At 45.4% G+C, this 21226-nt stretch overlaps 1 protein-coding gene across 1 annotated transcript in view; it reads right to left on the minus strand.

Moving 5' to 3' along the window:
- PTH2R (parathyroid hormone 2 receptor) overlaps positions 1 to 21226 on the minus strand; it is a 96599-nt gene that overhangs the window by 50774 nt on the left and 24599 nt on the right. The window contains exons 2-4 of the mRNA XM_073304765.1: positions 9888 to 9990; positions 1675 to 1785; positions 1447 to 1568 (exon numbers count right to left, since the gene is read on the minus strand). Coding sequence (XP_073160866.1) covers positions 1447 to 1568; positions 1675 to 1785; positions 9888 to 9990 — 336 coding nt within the window. The remainder of the gene's footprint in view (positions 1 to 1446; positions 1569 to 1674; positions 1786 to 9887; positions 9991 to 21226) is intronic.

Genomic DNA, 21226 nt, shown 5'->3' on the forward strand with positions numbered 1-21226 from the left:
GTTGTACTGCCATCCCAAAGAATTCAAGATTCATCAGTCTACACTGGAAAAAAATAAATCACAAGAGTACTAAAAGGAAGAACTTGGGTTCATATATTTGCCTTCTGGTGTTCTACTCCTTAGGGGGTCACTTTTAAAACTTTATTCCAGAACCATGGAAACAAACATTTATTTTTTATAAAGAAAGATGAGATCATGTAACATGATTCCTGGAGCTGCAGATTTGAAGAAACACACTAACCACCATTCAAAGGCACAAGAGCAGGCAATATTGGCATTTTGTCTGTTGTCAGTTCCCGCCACTAGCTTTGGTGGGAGGGAGGGAATAAGTGGGCACACTTCTCTTGCCCTGGTATCTGCTCAGATCCATTGACTTCTACATTGGAGAGGGTGGAGCCAAGGCTCTGATTCCTCCTCCTCCCTCTCAGCTCAGCTGCTGATGGCGTTTTAGAATATGTTTGCCCATTGCCCTGAAGAGGGCTGCTGTGTGACAGCTTGCTGAGAGTCTAACATGAATACATCACACAGCTCAATATTAAAAGGAAGAAAGACATAGCCTATTTAGACCGGATCCTGCAGTGGGATCCATCCGAGCACACAGCTGCAAAGACAGACATTGACTTCAATGGAAATTATGGGCCTGGCAGCTTTTGAAAATCTATTACGCATTTATCTGCATCATCAGGTGCCTAAATACTTTAACAATGGCCCAAATCCCACAGACATAAGGACTTACACCTCACCAAAGCTACTTATAGGGGGGAAAAGTATACATAAAAATGTTTGAGAGTCTGGGGCTTTTTTTTAAAAAAAATACTGATCAGTTATACAGCACTTTCTATTGAAGCACCCTAATCTCAAGATAAACAAATAACATTATCCTCATTATACAGATGGGAAAACTGATGAACAGGCAGGTTCACTGACTTGACCCTAAATCACAGGCTGATTCAGTGGCAGAGTACCAAAATGAGCCCAGGTTTCTTCAGCCCCAGCCCTGGGACATGAATTTTGGATCCAAGAATCTGGAGTTAGTCCACCCCTGCCTAAAGCAGATACCATGCCGACTGATGACAATGGAAATTGCAGCTCTTCTGCTATGGATGAATTTAGCCCTCACAACCACATTAAACACAGCGAGGCACACTTGAGAGGGGAAAGTGCCTTCAGTTCATAGCTTCAATGTCTGCAGTTCCTTCACGTCTATGTTGTTTTAAATAAGACTCTTCCTCATTTTATGACTTAAAAACCATTGTGTAAATAACAAACGCTCAATGGGACTGATGCACCATTATTAAGTTAGGACAACAATGTGCATGTCATTCATATTTCCATTTGTTTCTGTATAGAACCATCAAGGAATGAAAAGTGCGTACAATTTCAGGATTTGTTCCTCCCATCCAAACTCTCATGCTCTATGATTGCATTGGGAAAACACCCCCATACCTTCCCCGGGCTGATTTCTGGCTGTAAGTAGCGAAGGCAGTCAGAGTAATTGGCCCACGTTCGGTTCAAACCCTGCACAAGGTCCCATGTTCCATTAGGGCTACAGTGTCTGAAAGCCACCCCTGCAAGGAGGAAATGAGTCTTGGTTAGTCTACGCAGGTCCTTTGCACCACCTGGCTTTTTATTTGCTTCAGATAAATCCGATGAGAACAAGAAGACCAGTGGTACCTTTGTGATTGAAGTCATATATATAAGGAGGGCATGGGACAGCCATCTTTTTTCCCAGTGAGCCCCTGGGCCAGCATATTAGTCCATCCCATTCTGGAAAGCAGTTACCCTCTGCACACAATAGAAGGAAGACATAGAAAGAAGAAATGAAAAGTATGAGACAAGCCTCTATGCCACTTATGTTTTTACCGTATCGCCTAAATACCTGTGCCCAAATTAAGTAAGAGATTTAAAAGTATCTTGCAATTTAGGTACCTAAAGGATTAAAGTGTTAAATTTCTTCCCAAATAACACAATTGAAAATGAACCAGTGACATCTAGCTTATACCCCCAAAACAATACCAGTTTCTTTAAAAAAATAAAATCAACCTCTAAATTTTTTTAAAACCCAATTCTTAGACTCTCTGGAGATGCAGCCAGTTCCGCACTTCCATAGAACTCTTCATCTCTGACTCTCAATCCACTTAATTTATACCATCCACCTACCTTAACTCTGCCCTCCAACATTTGCAAAATATGTCAAATTTATTGGAAATTCATGGTCCCCCATGAATAAGAAATAGGAGGTCGTATACTGCTAGGAAATTGTTACTTTGACCGTTGCACACATTTTTGCTGATTCTAGGAGCTGTGGCAGGATAGGTATATCAAGGTATGTCTGTGAACCTCCTAAATTGTCTATTTCTGACTGCTCAAATTAAGACTGATTCCAAAGCGGAGTCCTGCTGCCAGGACAATTATCGGTGTAATAAAGTGAGGTCTATGTGGTGAAGCTACACTGGAGTCTGTCACCATTTGACTCCACAATAATGCAATGTGCAAATCTCCTAGCGGAAGCAGTGATAACTCACTCCTTGTGCTTGCTTGCCCCATAGAGAGGGATATAGGACACAAGTACCAAGGGGACAGAGAAGAAGGATGGTCCAGTGGTTATACTGCTAGCCTAGAACTTGGGAGACCTGGTTGCAAATTCCCTGCTCTGCCACAGACTTCCCATGTGACCGTGGTCAAGTCTCTCTGTGCCTCAATTACCCCATCTGTGGAAATGGAGATAATAGCACTTCCACACCTCACAGGGCTGTTGTGAGGGACTAATACATTAAAGATTGCGAGGTGCTAAGATACTATGGTAATGGGGCTACATAAGTACCTAAGTTAGACAAATGGTAGCCACACAACTCCTATGGCCTATGCTGACTTGCACGCACCATGCAGGGTTCCTGCATCTATTTAGTTGACAGCTGATTTCTTGATGGACTTGGCCCCACCTGGTCCCCATATTGGTGCTACAGATTCTTCCCCTACATTGGAAGGATGAAGAGGAAACTCTGGGTTTTTCAACAGGAGGAAGGATAACTGGCCCCTGGGCTTCCTATGAGAACAAACTACATGGGAAAATATATGTGCAGTATATCCATGCCATTTAGTCTACGCAGAGAATCATAGAAAAGTAGGTCTGGAAAGGACCTTGAAAAGGCATCTAATCCATCCCCCCACCTTCCATCTTCAGATTCACAACCAATTCCTCACTGCTAGTCAGAATCAAGTCTAAAATAAATGGCTGCCCTTCGGCTTCTGAAACAAGAAGTTGTCCCCATCACATTCCAAGAACTCACTAGAGATTTTGTGCTTTGCCATATCACTTTTCTAACAGCTGTCTGGGTAGTTAAAGTCCAGCATTACTACCAGGGGAACATGACGATTTTGTGGAAGACAGACTGCTATGGTATATACCAAAATCCAATTCAAAGTTATTGATGGTGTTGATGGAGCAAGTTGCAGATGGCCAAGCACTGCTTGAGGGCCTAAGAAAGGAGCACGGATGGGTGGGATTGCACTGTAATGTAGGTTTGGGATGACAAGCAGTGGCCACAGAACTCTTTGATCAGAAAGGCCACATTTCTGGATCTGCATGCAGAGCTCACCCCAGCCCTCCAGTGCAGGGACACCAGAATTAGAGCTACATTGACAGCGGGGAAGCAAGTGATGATCACACTGTGCAAACTTGCAATGTTGGATTGCTACTGGTCAGCGGGAAATAGTTTGGAGTTGGAAAATCCACGATGGGGCCATTGTCATGGAAATGTGCAGGGCCATTAATCATCTCCTCCAACACAGGACTGTCACTCTCGGCAACGCACAAGACTTAGTGAATGGATACGTAGCCGGAGCGCTCCCGAACATGAGTGGAGCAGTAGGTGGCCTGCATATTCTTATTTTGACCACCTAATCCCAGAGTAAAACAGAATGGGCTACTTTTCTATGGTTTTACAAGCATTGGTGGATCACCAGGGATGCTTCATCGACAGTGTTGGGCTGGTCAGGGAAGGTGCATGACGCTCGTATCTTTAAGAACACAGTACTATTCAGAAAGCTGCAAGCCGGGGGACATTCTTTCCCATCCAGAAGGTTACCATTTGGAGAATGCTGAAATGCAAATATAGTCCTGGGGGACCCAGCTACCCCCTTGTTCGTGAAGCCGTACGCTGAGCACCTCAATAGCACTAAGGAAAGATTCAGCCACTGGCTCAACAGGTGCAGAATGACAGCTGAACATGCTTTTGGTTGATTGAAGAAACCATGGGGATTGTTTACTCACAAGATTGGATCTCCAAGCGAAATATCTCAACAGTTATAACTGCCTGCTGTGCCCTGCATAATATCTGTGAGGCAAAGGGGGAAAAGTCACCACCAGTGTGGAGGGCTGAGGTGGCACATTTGTTGAATTTGAGCAGCCGGACACAAGGGCTATTAGAAGAGCTCAACGTGGAGGTTTTCTGTTAAGGGAGGCCTTGAAAGAGCATTTAACCATGAGCCACAGTAATGCACTGAAGTGGCCCTACCATTTTGGGGCCTGTTGGGAATTGCGTGGTGTACATTTATGAATATAGCACTGTTTGTCACTGATCCTAGGAGTTCTGTCACTCTGTACAACACGCATGTAAGTGCTTTCAGTTCCACTAGGCACTCTGCAGAATAGGTTGTCAAGGAAAGAAGAAGAATTATTTTCCAAAAAATAGGAGTTTATTGAGTAACAAAAACAGTGCAAGAAAAATTGGTGCAATTTAAAAGCAAATACGTTTTAAAAGAACTAAATAAATGAATGGAACAGAACTTAACAAGGGGAAAAAACACGCATGTCCATTTTTACCTACACACAGCAACCGTGGCTCTCCCAGGTCAGTGTATGTGAAGCAGGAGTTGTCCTTACTGTCCCTCAGTGTGAAGTAGTAGGGGAGGGATGCAGCCCGGGGGGCCATGTGGACTGTTGAGGGGGGTGTAGGGAGGTACTAAAATGGAGTTCTCCATGGAAGGCAAAGGGAGCTTAGCCTGTGCTTGTTGAACCGGTCATTCCACTTGAGTCTGCAGCATCTGTGTTTGGTGCCACAGAAGCCCCTGTGTGTCCTGGTGCATCTCCTTCTCCCTCTCCTTTTCAGTCTTTCCTTTTCCATACAGCCTGCAATATTCACACTCCAGGCCCTCTGCTCATGGTCTGATGCAGCACTGGCTTGCAGGATCTCATTGAGCATGTCGCCCCAAGTCCTCCTCTTTCTCCTCATCTGGCTCAGGCATTCCGCGGGCGTGGAGAGGGAAGCCCTGAAAGCTGCAACACCAGCAGCTACAGACAGAACACAGGTACCTTTGGCACTGTAGTCATAACAGAAAGTGAAAGGGTCAGAACTCCCTTTGCTTGCTCCCCTAAAGTTTTACACAAGCCATACTTATTGACACTTCTACTTGGGATTGCCTGCACACAGCACCAGCCATGGGGAGTATGGCCCACCAGGGGCGGGAAATGAGGAAGGAATTGTTCAGTTGCACGAAACTATGATGATCAGGCACTGAATACCCGTACCAGTTTCCACAGGCCATGGTGATTTTAGTGGATATCTCACTCCTGATGGTAACAAAGGCACAGAGAGCACAGCTGCTGCTGGCATCCTGAAGCCACCCAGACCTATATGCCGCTAGCCTGTGTACTGCAATGGTGCCTGACGAAGTCATCACAGATTGGAGTGGGAAAGTGTCCTGCCATAGAGGAAGAAATAAGGCTGCCATCCCTAGAAACCTTTGGGAGAGGATTGCAAAGAACCTCCATGAAAGTTTCATCAAGATCTCTCAGGAGAATTCAAAGAACATAAGAATGGCCCTACTGGGTCAGACCAAAGGTCCATCTAGCCCAGTATCCTGTCTTCTGACAGTGGCCAGTGTGCCCCAGAGGGAATGAACAATACAGGTAATCATCAAGTGATCCATCCTCTGTCACTCACTCCCAGAAACAGAAACACAAAGGATGCCCCTCTGTACATAAACTGCTCTGCATGGCCTCCCCTGCCTAACTCTACAGGGGACTGAAAAGCAGATAACTGTCTCTGCTTGTTGTACTGCTACCTCTTCTAGTACGAATAAATTAATGAAAAAGTTGAGAGCTACATCCTGCTAAGCTGGGAGCACCATCAGTACATCACTGGAATGGAAAATACGTTTACACGCCTACCCAAGGTTCTTTCCCCTGCATCAAGCTCGCCTGTGCTCGACCCCTGGGGCTGACTGGACTGCTGTGAAGTCTTCAACAGGTCCTGACTTGCAGCATAGCTGGGCCCGCCGTCGCATGTCTCCCTCCTCTCCCCATCCTCCTCCTCCTCACTGTTCATGTCAGGGGCCTGTGACTCAGCTCCTTGAAGACATCCACAATGCCGTGCAGGGTGTAAGTGGGGTCTCCACCAAGCATGGGATGCAGCTCTTTGCAAAAGGGGCAGGTCTGTAGCTCAGCACTGTATTGACTGTTGGCTTCCCTGACCTTCTGATATGCCTGCTGCAGCTCCTTGGCTTTCATTCGGCACTGCTGCTGGTCCCTGTCATACCCCTTCTCCTGCATCCCCCATGCAATTTCCGTGGCTGGTCCGTGTACATCTGGAGCGTGTAGTCAGCACAGTCAGCTGAGCAGTTGTACATAACAATCAAGAGCTGCGACGTGCGCTCATCAAGCTGGGCAATAAGGAAAAGGCATTTCAAAAATTCACAAGGCTTTAAGGTGGGAGGAAGAGAGGCTTCCAGTGTCCGTGACCCCCTGGGTAGTGGAGTTCACATTTGTGACCAGAGCGGTCAGTGTCGGGCATTGTGAGACAGCTGCAGGAGGACTGTTAGGGTTGGCATAGGTAATACAGTGTCTACATTCACGTCACGTTGACCTCAGTACATCAACCGTGGCTCAATGCCGTTCGGGGAGGCGGTGTCACTGTGTCACCACAACAGGGTACTTACGTTGGTGGGAGACAAATTAAAGTATAGACACATGCACAACTAGGTTGATGCAAGGCAGCTTATGTCAACCTAACTTTGTAGTATAGACTGGGTCTCAAACTCTCCACATCACTTAGCCTGCCTCTTTTATTCACACAGTGGGAAATACAGGTCATTCATCAGTGCAGAACAGAGACCCAGCAACCTTTCTGGAAATATAATTGAAATTATTCTATTAAAGAAATAGCAACCAACTCAGTTACCCTTTATTCACTGTCTCAATACATCTCGTCTCAGAACAAGTATACCCAATTATATTTGGCTGCTTAAAAGGGGTTGGCTTTTGAACAAACGTAAAATCTGATTAACTTTTGATCCAGTAATTTTTGTGTGGTTAAAGATTGTTCCAGTTTGTTTCATCCATTAAGAATTACACTTGTCAGGGACTTCACTACTAAGAATAAGTATAAAAGGCTCGTATATTATTTCAGGTCCACTACAGGAAGTCACTACCACCAAAAAAGCATATCAAAGGAAAACCTGAACTTCGGGGCTTCTTAAATATTTATTTTTAACTCATTCTGTAAAGCTTCAGGGCCAGATACTGATCTCAGTTACACTAGCGTAAATTTGGAAAAACACCACTTCCTAAGAACGGGATTATTTCAAATGCACAGCATTGTAAAGAAAGCACCCTTATTCAGGAAGCACTTACACACATGTTTTTGTACAGCATGGTCTTAAAGTTAAGGATGTACCTAAATCCTATCTGGAATACAGATTGATTTACACACATGTTTAAGTAGTGTCGTGAAATAGGTCGTGAGATGAAATCCTAGTTCATAGTATTCATTTTTCTGTGGCACCTCGACAGACATGTTTGTGTGTTACTGTAACTCACATGACCTAAGCCATTGGACTTTGCATTCATTTTTGTGGAGCTCTCGTGAAAACAGGCTTCGGTAAGTATTTTGTTCACCGAGAGTTGTTTTGTGCATGTAAACAGTACACATGCATTGTCTGGTAGAAGGAAAAAAATACTTTATGTTCAATTGAATATTAACTTGCCATCTTCCTCTCAATGAACACCATAAATTATCTTCTTTCAAAAAACTTGGAAACCGTGATTACTGTTATTAGTGATATTACTATTATGACGACTGGCATTAGTATTATTTATTGGTGAGACTGTTCTTATGGTTGCTATTACACATTGTTACTGACAGTAATAATATGTATGTACAGAAGACATGTTTTCTTATTTAGACAAAACCAAACGAAAACAAAGCAAAGCCTAATTTTGTGGTTTCCCTTTTATCCCAAATTCCTTTTACTCCAAGTCCTCATCCTCCAATATAAATCTCTTCTCCAACCGCTCGCAAGAGTATCTCAATACTTATGATGTCTTTGAAGCATTTCCATGTAAATGGGGTGATACAATATGTTTTTGAAAATAGTGTGCAGAGTGAACCGATATGTGGTCTGTAGGAATTAATCCTGCAGTGACAGGGAGCTAGACTAGCCGATCTTTTCTAAATTCTAGAGGCCAGATTTTCAACTGGTGAAGCCAACAGAGTTATAGTGGGGGTAACTCTAGTGTAAGTAGGAAAAGAATCAGGAAACCTAGAAATTCAAGTCCTGACTGGGCTGGAACTCTCCATAAAGAATGCAGAACTAGTGAAATGGTGATGTCTAGGGCTAGGTGAATTTTGCTTTGGGCAAATATTCACACACACATTCAGGTCTAATTTGGCAAGTAGCTTCAGCCAAAAAAAAAAAAAAGTTTTGGAATATTTTGTTTCACTGGTTCTGAAACAAAATGGTTTTGACATTTTGAAATGAAGCATTTCATTTCAGCAATTTCAACAGTGAAACATTTCGACTTCTCATTTCAAAATGGTGTTTCATATAGAAATTAAGTTAATTAAAAAGGGCGAAAGACAGCAATCCCATCTGCAATCATTTCAGGTTGAACAAAGTATTTAGATGGATACTACACAACATTTATTTTGCATTTTTCAGTTCAGCGCTGAACCAAAAAAAATAAAAATCCATTATCTGCTCAGCTGTAGGGATGTCAGAAGAGTCAAAAGAGTAAAAGCTCATCAACTGAGAGAAGAAGGGATTTGAAGTCTTTATATTTGATTTGTCTTAATTAACAACTATTTAAGTTCAGTGGCTAACATTTTAGACAAAAGAAAGTTTTGTTAAAGATTCTGTAGCCTCATCCTTTCAATTCAGGTGTTATTGTTCACAATAAAGATGTCTGAGACCTTCTAAAAAAAGAAAAGGAGGACTTGTGGCACCTTAGAGACTAACAAATTTATTTGAGCATAAGCTTCCGTGAGCTACAGCTCACTTCATCGGATGCAAATAAATTGGTTAGTCTCTAAGGTGCCACAAGTCCTCCTTTTCTTTTTGCAAATACAGACTAACACGGCTGCTCCTCTGAAACCTGAGACCTTCTAGCAAACCAGGAAAGATCAAACTGGACATTCATGATAGCCAAGATAAAATCTCTTCCAAAAGAGCAAAAAAGGCATGTTTTTTAAAACCCTTTTCAGCTCACCTTTAAACTTAACTCCACAGCAGTGTGGAATAATAAAACAGACTATGAAGAGAATGTGGTATCTCAGGCACATCCATGAAGTCAAGTGACTGGAACCTCACTAACTACGGATATCAAAGAAGGCTCAAAAGCCTTGATCACTTTGAAGCATCAGCCTATGTGCAACCTTGTCTCCTTGAGTCTTCAAGATAAATTGGGAGAGAAATAAGGAATGTCTATTAAAGGCACAATTCACACACACACACGATTCGATTCAGAGAAATGTTGAATAAGAAAAAAATTGGGATCTTTCTGCATTGATCTCCTGCGCTTTGGGATGGTCAATATACTGGACAGTCTTGACACCCCTTTAGTACTGATGGTGGAGGGAAGAGAAAGATCGGGTGCTTAAGTACTTCACCTCCTTCTTGTAGTTGGGTTGTGAGGTTTAGTTCACACTGAATTTTGGCTTCCAGGAGAAGATAAATCTGCTCCTCCGTGGTAATCGTGTCATCAGAATCCACCTGTACAGAAAAAAAATGCATAGAAAACAGCAGTGAGAAAGGCTGTTGCTTGGATCCTTTGACACTTAGCTGTATTTTAATGGGAGTGCTCTAAACGAGTTAATTTTCAAGACCCGCATTTCTAACACTTTCAGAAGGAAATGTTTTGATTTTACAAAGGGACACACATTTTTGTTTTGAATTTCACTTTTTTTACATTTGGGGGTGGGGTAACTTTACACACTGGTTGATCTGAGACAAGTTCTCTCCCGCCCCCCCCCGCAAAAAAAAAATTCATTTCGCCAAAAAAAATGTAAATAGTTTCATTTCAGGTTAACCCAAAACTAGTTTTTCCGCAATGCTGCAGTTCAGCCACTAAACTGAAAGGTTGGCTATTCCCACAACCCTAATTCCACCAGTTAACATTCTCGTCATGCCGGCATTTTCGAAGGCACGTTCCCCTGTAGCTGTTGAGAAAAACTTCTGGCAGATTTAACAGTGCCACTAGCTGCACACTATGTATGTACATCGTCAAACCCTGACTTTCAACCTACGTACGGCTTGCTGGGATAGACAGAGGGGAGTCGGGTGAGTCTCAGTTACTCCCATGTCCCTGTGCCTGTGCTGAGGATGAGGAGGTGATGGTAGACAAAGGTGGTTTTAAGCCTTCTTTGCACTCCCTGTATTCCGCCCTGGCCCTGTTGTGTTAGAGCATCCCGAGGGTTGCTCTGATTTGTACTCTGCTTCCCATTTCCCCGGATGCATCCTGGAAAGCAGACTAGTTGTAGCATAGTGCACTGCGGTCACACTCTCCACCCACCCCCTTTACACTGCCACTCCATCCTCTACACCAGGGCTGAGAACAGGGAACCTGGACACAAGCACTACACCAGATAGGCAGTCCCCTCTGCATAAGGGATGCTTTCAGAAGGCTGTTTCCGCACGCTTCCGGTAGGTCCGGGGGGAAAGGGGAATGTGTGCATTCTGCTAGAAGCATGTATAATTCATTCCAAAATAATACTGTGCCCTTCTATATCACCTTCTGTCTGAAATGCTCAAAGCCCTTTATAAACATGAGTGAATTAAGACTTAACACATCCTGGTGAGGTAGGTGTTAAGCCCATTTTATAGAAGGGAACAATGAGGCAGTGTTAAATGACACAGCCAAAGTCAAACAGGAAGTCTGTGGCAGATCAGCCAGATCTCCTGACTTCCACGCTTGACCTGGCTAGACCACTCTCCTTCCCTCTTGTAAAGCATAATGCCCTGAATGCATGCCCCTGCATATGCAAACGTAAGGGGTACATTAGCCAAGTCTCCAGAACCCAGACTCACAGAAGTGGAGTTTCTTCAACTGAAACCAGGCAAGGGTGAGTTTTTTACCTAACCTACCGGCTCAGCCCTAGCAGATAAGTTGTCTCTTTCAAAATACCCTTATCTACAGATCTGCTATTCAGGAGAGGATATTTCATAAGCTGAGCATCTAAACATTTCCCAACGTCATGCGCATCAAAAATAAATGTCTCTCTCAAAGTTCATATGTAATTTAGCTTGGTACAGGATTGTCCTTTTTTGTGCCAGTTTCCCAGTGGGTAAATCTTAAATTCACCTGGGTTTTCTTTTCTTGTATCAAAAGAAAAAAATATTAGACAAGTAAGAGCTATGGAAAGACCATACTTCATGTTCTCCCCCACCCCCTCCCACTGCTGCTTTAACCCACTCTTTATCCACATAGGATAAATCAGACCTAAATGAAAGTTAAAATGTATCTCTAATGTATGGTGGTGTTAGCCCTCTGGAGCACCTGAGCACAACATATTTGCGTGGTACAGGACCAGAGATGGCTTTATGTTACTTTACCTCCCTTTACAATCCTGGGGCAAATGTAGCACCTTGTGTAAAGCGGAGCAGCTTTCCCCAGCTCCAGGGCTGCAGCTGCCAGGGAGACACCCCGCTCCTTCCCAGCCCCAGCTCGGGGGCTGCTGCGGTGCAGGAGAGAGAGAACAACCATTGCATTAGAAAGGTAAGACTACTGATATTAAAATACAAGTTGTGTGCTTTTATTTGTAGAACAAAAAACATTAATTATTATTAAGTTTTTTTTAATATAGCGCTTTTATCCAAAGCGCTTTACAATAGTTAGCTAACAGTACAAACTACATTTGGAAAGATCATTAAGTAGTCTGCTAAGACCCTCAGCAAGTTTCAAGTGGTCTGTGAAAAAAAAGTTTGAGAACAACTGATCTAAGTAATTAATGAACCGATTGACTCGTACCAGACCCAGGACTGACCCATGTGGACCCCACTAGATACACCCCTCCCAGTTTGACGGAAAGCTACTGATGATTACTACGAGTACAATCTTTCAAGCTGTTGTGCATCCACTTTATAGCAATTTAATCTAGACCATATTTCCCTAGTTTGCTTATGAGAATGTCATGTGGGACTGTGAAAAGCCACACCAAAAACCAAGTTATATCACGTTGACTGCTTCCCCACAATCCACTAGACCAGTAATCATGTCAAAAGGAGGAAATTAGGTTGGTTTGGCAGGATTTGTTCTTAACAAATCCATGCTGGCTATTACATCTAGCCCTATTATCCTCTAGGTGCTTACAAACTGATTGTTTAATAATTTGTTCCAGTACCTTTCCTTGTATCAAAGTTAGGCTGACTGGTCTATAATTCCTCTGGCCCTCTGTGTTCTCCTTTTTCAGGATAGTTACTATGTTTGTCCTTCTCCTGACCTCTGGGACCTCCCCCATCCTCTGAGAGTTCTCAAAAATAATTGCGAACGGTTCTGGGAGTGCTTCAGCATGTTCCTTACATACCCTAGGATGAATTTCATCAGGCCCTGCTGACTTGAATACATCAATTTATCTTATTGTGGGGAGGGATAGCTCAGTGGTTTGAGCATTGGCCTGCTAAACCCAGAGTTGAGAGTTCAATTTAGGGATGTGGAGCAAAAATTGGGGATTGGTCCTGGTTTGAGCAGGGGGTTGGACTAGATAACCTCCTGAGGTCCCTTCCAACTCTGATATTCTATACTAAATATTCTCTAACCTTTTCTTCCCTACTTTGGCTTGCATTCTTTCCCCCTCATGGTTGATATTAATTGGTCACCATTAGCCTTTTTAGGGAAGAGTGAAGCAAAATAGGCACTAAACACCTCAGTCTTGTTGAGGTCATCAGCTATCCTTCCTCTGTAAGTAGAGGTTCTACAATTTCTTTTGCCTTCCTCTCACTCCTATTGTATTCGAAGAACCCCATTTTATAGCTTTTTTCTGTCCTTTGCTGGGTGTCTCTCATTTTGTCCCTATAGGCAAGTGCAAGACTTCTCTGCTCCTCCTTAGCAATTCATCCATGTTTCCACTTTTTGTAGGACTCCTTTTTTAATTTTCTTGTCATTAAAGACTTCCTGATGGAGTCATACTGGCCTTTCATTAGTCTTCCTATCTTTCCTTCATATCAGGATAGTTTGCAGGTAGAAGCACAGGTCTGGGTCCTGTGGGCTTAATTGGAATAACCACTGTATGAGTCAACAGTGTGCCCCTGTTGCCAAGAAGGCCAATGGCATTTTGGGATGTATAAGTAGGGGCATTGCCAGCAGATCATGGGATGTGATCATTCCCCTCTATTCGGCATTTGTGAGGCCTCATCTGGAGTACTGTGTCCAGTGTTGGGCCCCACACTACAAGAAGGATGTGGGAAATTTGGAAAGAGTCCAGCAGAGGGCAACAAAAATGATTAGGGGGCTGGAGCATATGACTTATGAGGAGAGGCTGAGGGAACTGGGATTGTTTAGTCTGCAGAAGAGAAGAATGAGGGGGGATTTGATAGCTGCTTTCAACTACCTCAAAGGGGGTTCCAGAGAGGATGGATCTAGACTGTTCTCAGTGGTACCAGATGACAGAACAAAGAGTTATAGTCTCAAGTTTCAGTGGGGGAAATTTAGGTTGGATATTAGGAAAAACTTTTTCACTGGGAGGGTGGTGAAGCACTGGAATGGGTTACCTAGGGAGGTGGTGGAATCTCCTTCCTTAGCGGTTTTTAAGGTCAGGCTTGACAAAGCCCTGGCTGGGATGATTTAGTTGCGGATTGGTCTTGCTTTGAGCAGGGGGTTAGACTAGATGACCTCCTGAGGTTCCTTCCAACCCTGATATTTTCTATGATGCTATGATTGTTAACAAAAAAAAAAAAAAAAAAAAAGAGGTCAGTAATAGCAAAGCTGAGTGTCTGAAAGCTCCACAGAATTTCAGATCAAAGTTTGAATAATAAATCTGTCACACTGGTGGATCAAGCCATTTACAAGGGCACTTCTGTGCTAGGTCACTGATTCAAAGGGGACTGGTGGTGATTTAAGCCCTATCCTAAGTGAAGAGGTAGCCACACAACAAAACCTCATCAACCCTAATCTGCACTAAGCAGCAAACGCTCATAGTGCTGTGAGAGAGGCCAGCCGGCTAGTCTTCCTCTCTCCCTCCAATGAGCTGCGAAGTACACCTAGGCAACCTGGGGAAGCTTGCACTACTGACAGAGGCAAGGTTTACTGCAGGTGATGTTACTGTAATGATAGCCCCTTGTGATGTTCTATGGTTCTCCTTCCAGGCTGTCCATCTGATAAGGTTCTCAATCATTCCATTGAGTTAAGGAAAAGTAAAAATTTGCTTCATTTGGTCATCACCGAATCTGTACAAGGAATTAATTATTTGAATAAGGAGTTCTGCATCCCCCAATCTGAACTTCAAATATACTTTTAAAAAAAGACAGAGTTGCAGATTGAAAAAAAAAAAAGACTGGAGTGAATTCCTGACTTCAGTGAAGCCAATAAGAGTTTTGCCATTCACTTCAATGGTGCCAGGATTTCACCCCAAGAATTCAGTTTCACACCAGTATAATTCAGTTCATTATGTCCATACAGTTTTAAAGTTTTCCAACCAGCCAGTTCAAACAATGTTGCATTTTACTTCTGACAGATACAACAAATTTTCATCACGACACTATCACCAGCATCTTGTTTTGACAGCTCTATTCAAAGTCAATGGGACTTTTCAATTGTTATCACCTCCATTGTTTTATAGTGGAATTGGAAAAGGTTCAGAAAAGTGCAACAAAAATCATAGAATATCAGGGTTGGAAGGGACCTCAGGAGGTCATCTAGTCCAACCCCCTGCTCAAAGCAAGACCAATCCACAATTTTTGCCCCAGATCCCTAAATGGCCCCCTCAAGGATTGAACTCACAACCCTAGGTTTAGCGGGCCACTGCTCAAACCACTGAGCTATCCCTCCTCCCTGCCATAGGGGTATGGAACAGCTTCCAGATGAGGAGAGATTAATAAAACTGGGACTTTTCAGCTTGGAAAAGAGATGACTAAGGGGGGGATATGATTGAGGTCTATAAAAATTACTACTGGTGTGGAGAAAGTAAAGAAGGAAGTGTTATTTACTCCTTCACATAACACAAGAACTAGGGGCCACCAAATGAAATGAACAAGCAGCAGGTTTAAAACAAACAAAATGAAGTGTTTTTTTCACACAACGTACAGTCAACCTGTAGAACTCTTTGCCAAAGGATGTTGTGAAGGACAAAACTAACAGGGCTCAAAAAGGAACTAGATAAGTTCATGGAGGACAGGTCCATTAATGGCTTTTAGCCAGGATGGGCAGGGATGGTGTCCCTACCCTCTGTTTGCTGGAAGTTGGGAATAGGTGACAGGGGATGGATCATTTGATGATTACCTGTTCTGTTCATTCCATCTGGGGCACCTGGCATTAGCCTCTGTCAGAAGACAGAATACTGGGCCAGATGGACCTTTGGTCTGACCCAATATGGTCGTTCTTATGTTCATATTTTAAGAGAGTTGGGTGCCGTTTCCTGTGAGAACTGAGGGCCTGGCTACACTTGCAGATGTAGAGCGCTGTGAGTTAAACCCGCCTTTGGAGAGCGCAGCAGGGAAAGCGCTGCAGTCTGTCCACACTGACAGCTGCAGGCGCACTGGCATGGCCACATTTGGGGCACTTGCAGCAGCATTGGGAGCGGTGCATTATGGGCAGCTATCCCATAGAGTACCTCTTCCCATTCTGGCGCTGTGGCTTCTGGGAAGGGGGCAGGGAGTACAGGGCATTCTGGGTCCTGTCCCAATGCCCCGTGATGCATCAGTTTGCACCCCAGCATTCCCTGTGCTTCCGTCCACATTTGGCGCTATCTTTCAATGGTTTTTGTACTGCGCGCTCTGTCCTCCCTTTAGGTCTGCGCGAATGGAGCCCGAACTGCTGAGGAGTCTGCTGATGAGTCTCGCCAGCACATCACGTTTGGCAGTCAAGTTATTCCTCATGATCCAAAGGGACAGTGAGGGCTCCGACGAGGATATCGTCTCGAGTAACGCATATGACACGAGTTAGCTTGTGGCATTCACGGACATGCTCACCACCGTGGAACGCCGCTTTTGGGCTCGGGAAACAAGCACTGAGGGGTGGGATCACATCGTCATGCAAGTCTGGGATGATGAGCAGTGGCTGCAGAACTTTCGGATGAGAAAAGCCACTTTCATGGGACTGTGTGAGGAGCTCGCCCCCACCCTGTGGCACAAAGACACGGATTGAGAGCTGTGCTGACGGTGGAGAAGCGGGTGGCTATTGCAATCTGGAAGCTGGCAACTCTAGACAGCTACCGATTGGTCGCTAACCAGTTTGGAGTGGGGAAGTCAACCGTTGGAATCATGTTGATGCACGTTTGCAGGGTCATTAATCGCATCCTGCTCAGAAGAACCGTGACCCTGGGCAGTGTGCATGACATTGTGGCTGGCTTTGCACAAATGGGTTTCCCTAACTGCGGAGGGGCGATAGATGGCACGCATATTTCAATTCTGGCACCAGCCTACCTAGGCTCCAAGTACGTTAATTGGAAGGGGTATTTCTCAATGGTTCTCCAGGCGCTTGTGGATCACCATGGGCGTTTCATTGACATTAACACAGGCTGGCCCAGAAAGGTGCACGACGCACGCATCTTTTGGAACACTGGCCTGTTCAGGAAGCTGCAAGCCGGAACTTTTTTCCCAGACCAGAAGATCACCGTAGGGGAAGTCGAAGTGCCCACTGTGATTCTTGGAGACCCCACTTACCCTTTAATGCTGTTGCTCATGAAACCCTAAACAGGGAGTCTTGACAGCAGCAAGGAGCAGTTCAACAACAGGCTGAGCTGGTGCAGAATGACTGTAGAGTGTGCTTTTGGCCGTTTAAAGGGCTGCTGGCTCTCTCTGTAGGGGAAGCTGGACCTGGCCGATGACAGCATCCCCGCGGTTATATCCGCGTGCTGTACCCTCCATAACATTTGTGAAGGGAAGGGTGAACGATTCACTCAGGAAGGGAACTTGAAGGTTCAACACCTGGAGGCTGAATTTGAACAGCCAGAGAGCAGGGCTATTAGAGGGGCCCAGCGGGGGGGCTGCAAGGATTAGGGATGCCTTGAGGGATCAATTTGATGCTGAAAAACACCAGTAATGTATGGTGCCCTGCACGGGACTGAAGTGCAGTGGTTCCAATGTTAGTAGGAGTCTATGTTTGCTATGCTGACATGCAGAGCCTGTTTCTTTCCTGGGCTAAGGTATCTTTTACTTTATGCAATAATAAAGAATGTTTTCAAAGCCAAAACATCCATTTATTTATTGAAAAAGAGACAGAACTGCTTGGGAAACAGAAAGGGCAAGGAGGTAGGGAACGGTACAATCACAGATTTGCGTATGTCCTGTCTGGCGTGCCGTGCAATGAGTGCTGCACTTCAGGATGGCTATGCTGCATGGTGATGGGGGTTGAGTGCTGTGGGTAAGGGTCGTAGTTTTCAGGGCTGGGTGGTGAAGCCACGGGTGTTGGAGGCAGCCGGTGGCGGTAAGAACCCGGATGTTGGGGAAAGTGGGTTGGCAGTGACATGGGGGCACAAGAGTTTTGGGATAAGGGCTGCGGGGAGCAGGTGCGGTAGGTGCACGGCTACGAGCGCCTGGATCGAGTCCCCTTGGCGCTCCATGATGCTTAGCGGCCGCTCCGTGCTTTGGTGCCGGCGCTCCGCATTCTGCTGGCGGACCCTCCTGTCACTCTCCCCCCACTCCTGCACTTTCTGATTTTCCATGACTTGAATGCTGCATTATTTCATGCAGCATGTCTTCCTTGCTTCTGTGTGGCCTCTTTCTGATTCTTTGGAGTCTTTCGGCCGGTGATAACGCAGACGGCTGAGATCTCAAGGTTGCATCTGTAAAGGCAAAAGGCAACACTTAACGGAGGCAGCATTGTTCACACCAGACAGAGCAACGATTCCCCCGTACTTACGGGCAAGCACAGTCTACACAATAGCATAATTTTCCCATCCCAAAGCGAGTGCACGGGATAACCCACGGGAGCCCCAAAACGGTGAGTAAGCACAGGGTCAAGCGTGACTGACTGTTCCATGGCTGTACTGTCCTCTAGGTTTCTGTGCCTTGGGGAGAGCCAACAGCGGCAGGGGACCCCTATACTGAACACTGTCCCCACATTTTCCACAGGAGTTGGTCCTGGAAGATATCTCGCTGCTGAGGGTGACCTGGGAAGAAAGACAGGGTCTTCTACTGCAATGCGGCTTCTGCCCTGGCCCAGCTGCAGCTTGCAAGTGTGCAGCAATGGTCCCCCTGCCCCTCACGGCACAGTGGCGCAGACAAGTTAGCCTGACTGGGACAAGGAGCACAGTGGCTCTCCCGAGAAACCTGCGCAAGCGTATTGCCCAAGTTCTGGATGAGACCTTTGAAGAGATCACTGAGGCCGATTACCGCGATGTGAGAGAGCACATCAACGCCCTATTCCGCATCTAGGCATGCATACGGCCCTAACCCTCCTCGCCCCAGGAGCCCGCACCGAATAACTTCCTTCCCAAAATAAAAGCTGCTTACTGGGAACCTCCTCTGGTGTTTGTCCTTCCCCAAGCACCGGCCACCACAACTGGCTACCTTCCTCCTGGCTTGAGAACAGCTCCTGGCTGCATGCATCTAGGGATGCCGGGGTGTCTTCCTCCACCTCAGCACCCTCGCTCCCACTTTGCTCCTCATCTTCCCTTGTTGCACTGGGCTCTGAAGTGTCCCTGGTGGTCCCCAGAGTGGAGATGGGGTCGCCCCCAAGTATTGCGTCCATCTCTTTGTAGAAACGGCAGGTTGCGGGGGCAGCACCGGAGCGGCGGTTTGCCTTGTGGGCTTTGCGGTAGGCATTCCGCAGTTCCTTCACTTTAACCCTGCACTGCAGTGCATCCCGGTCATGGCCCCTTTCCGTCATGTCCCTTGATATCTGCCCAAAGGTATCGTAATTCCTACGGCTGGAACGCAGCTGGGACTGGACAGCTTCATCCCCCCAAACACTGTTGAGGTCCAGCAACTTGCCATTGCTCCATACCGGGGCTCGCCTGGCGCACGGAGGCATGGTCACCTGGAAAGATTGGCTGAGAGCACTCCACGCCTGGCTGAGCAACCAGGAAGGGATTTTTCAAAATTCCCAGAGAATTTAAAGGGCGGGTCTGATGCTTGGTCACCTCAGGGCAGGGCCGTAGAGTTCAAAGTGATGACCAGAGTGGCTAGCACTGGCATTGTGGGACACTTCTGGAGGCCAATCAGCGCGCACTCTAGGACCAGGGTGTCCACACTGGTGCCGCGGCGCTCCAGCGGGGGCGCAGCAAACGTTATTCCACTCGCCGAGGTGGCGACCAGCAGCGCTGTAGCCGCGGAGTCAGAGCGCTCTACGTGCCTTGCCAGTGTGGACGCGGAGTGAGCTAGTGCGCCCGGGGCTCCTTTATTGCGCTGTAACTCGCAAGTGTGGCCAAGACGTGAATTGGGCCAGATACTCAGATGCTGTAAATCAACCAATAGAGCTGCAATGGAGGAAGGCTGATTTAGACCAGCTGATGGTGTGGCCCACTGACCTTCGTGGAGACTCTCCCACTTTAGAGGAGACTACTGAACGATGAATCAGGCCCTTGCTTTCCCCCGCCTTCTCCCCAGCAACTATAGTCTGCAATGTTTCTCACAGAGCAAGCTCACAACAAGCCTCTGTTTTAAGATGACCACACGGAGCATTTTGCACCATCTTGCCTTAATACTTGAGACTATAATCCAGCAAAGCACTTAAGGATCCGCTTGACTTCAGTGGAACGACTGACGTCAAGTGCTTTGCAAGATTGAGGAGCAATAGTTTACATGAAGTTGTTTGTTACTCAGTAAAAGGAAAGCGGGTAAGCATGTGCTTAAAGTCCACCTGTTTCACAAGGCTCATAAGCACATGCTTACATTTCATTAAATTTCAGTGGGACTTGAGCAAGTGCTTAAATGCTTTGTTTACCAGACGCCTAAAATACAGAGAGCTTACAATTTAACTATACACATTAGGACAGAATGGTAACATTCCCTGTGGGACTGCAGTCAGATGGATTCTCCCAGCTTTCTCCCTGGAATTTGTCCAGCCTCTATGTTGAGGACTGTTTGTCCACTAGTGCTAATGTTATGCTTTGGCTGTATATTTTGTAAGTGTTTTTTGGTAAATGCTTAAAAATGCTTGAAAGTGAACTGGGAACAGCAAATCAGAGCATGAGTAATTCAGGACCAGAAAGCATTCATGAATACGTATTAAGTAGGCACACTGAGAATCTTATGTGATAATTTACATCTGAGTTTGAAACCACCTGTGCTGTAAATGTTTAATCATTTCAGAGAGACAGAGAGAGGGGGAAGCCAACGGACCACAACCCTTCGCTTTAGAAGATTATTTGCCGTATTTCTCCTCCGAGTCCCAGATCTGCCTCGGAAATATGCTTTAAGATTATAAAAATATTGGTTCGGTTCTGAAGGGTAAAAAGGACAATATATATTTTCATTTCCTGGGAAACCTAATGGTAATTTCTCTAGAGTAGCTGACAAGAAATATGCTTCTCACAGCCCAAACCGAATTTGAGTGTAGCTGCCCTTTATGTAACTGAGCATACAGTACAGAGACCAAAAGAGCTTGATTAATATTGAAGTCAGCTCGCACAGAGGAAGTGCTGCTGACAACTTTTGCACGATCCAAGAGACAAATGAGATCCAGAAGGATCTCGTACATGGCCATGGACTCCATTAGAAAGGGCAGTTTATGAAATATTAAAATAGCATTCAACTACTGGTGAGATTCAAGAGGATTTTAGAGAAAGTGCTGAAAAGGAGGTCAGATACAAACAGAGGTGAAAGTAAGCCGGTACGGCATACCAGCAAGAGCTGG

Source organism: Lepidochelys kempii, chromosome 11 (genome assembly GCF_965140265.1).
Source record: "Lepidochelys kempii isolate rLepKem1 chromosome 11, rLepKem1.hap2, whole genome shotgun sequence".
Classification (NCBI taxonomy): Eukaryota; Metazoa; Chordata; order Testudines; family Cheloniidae; genus Lepidochelys; species Lepidochelys kempii.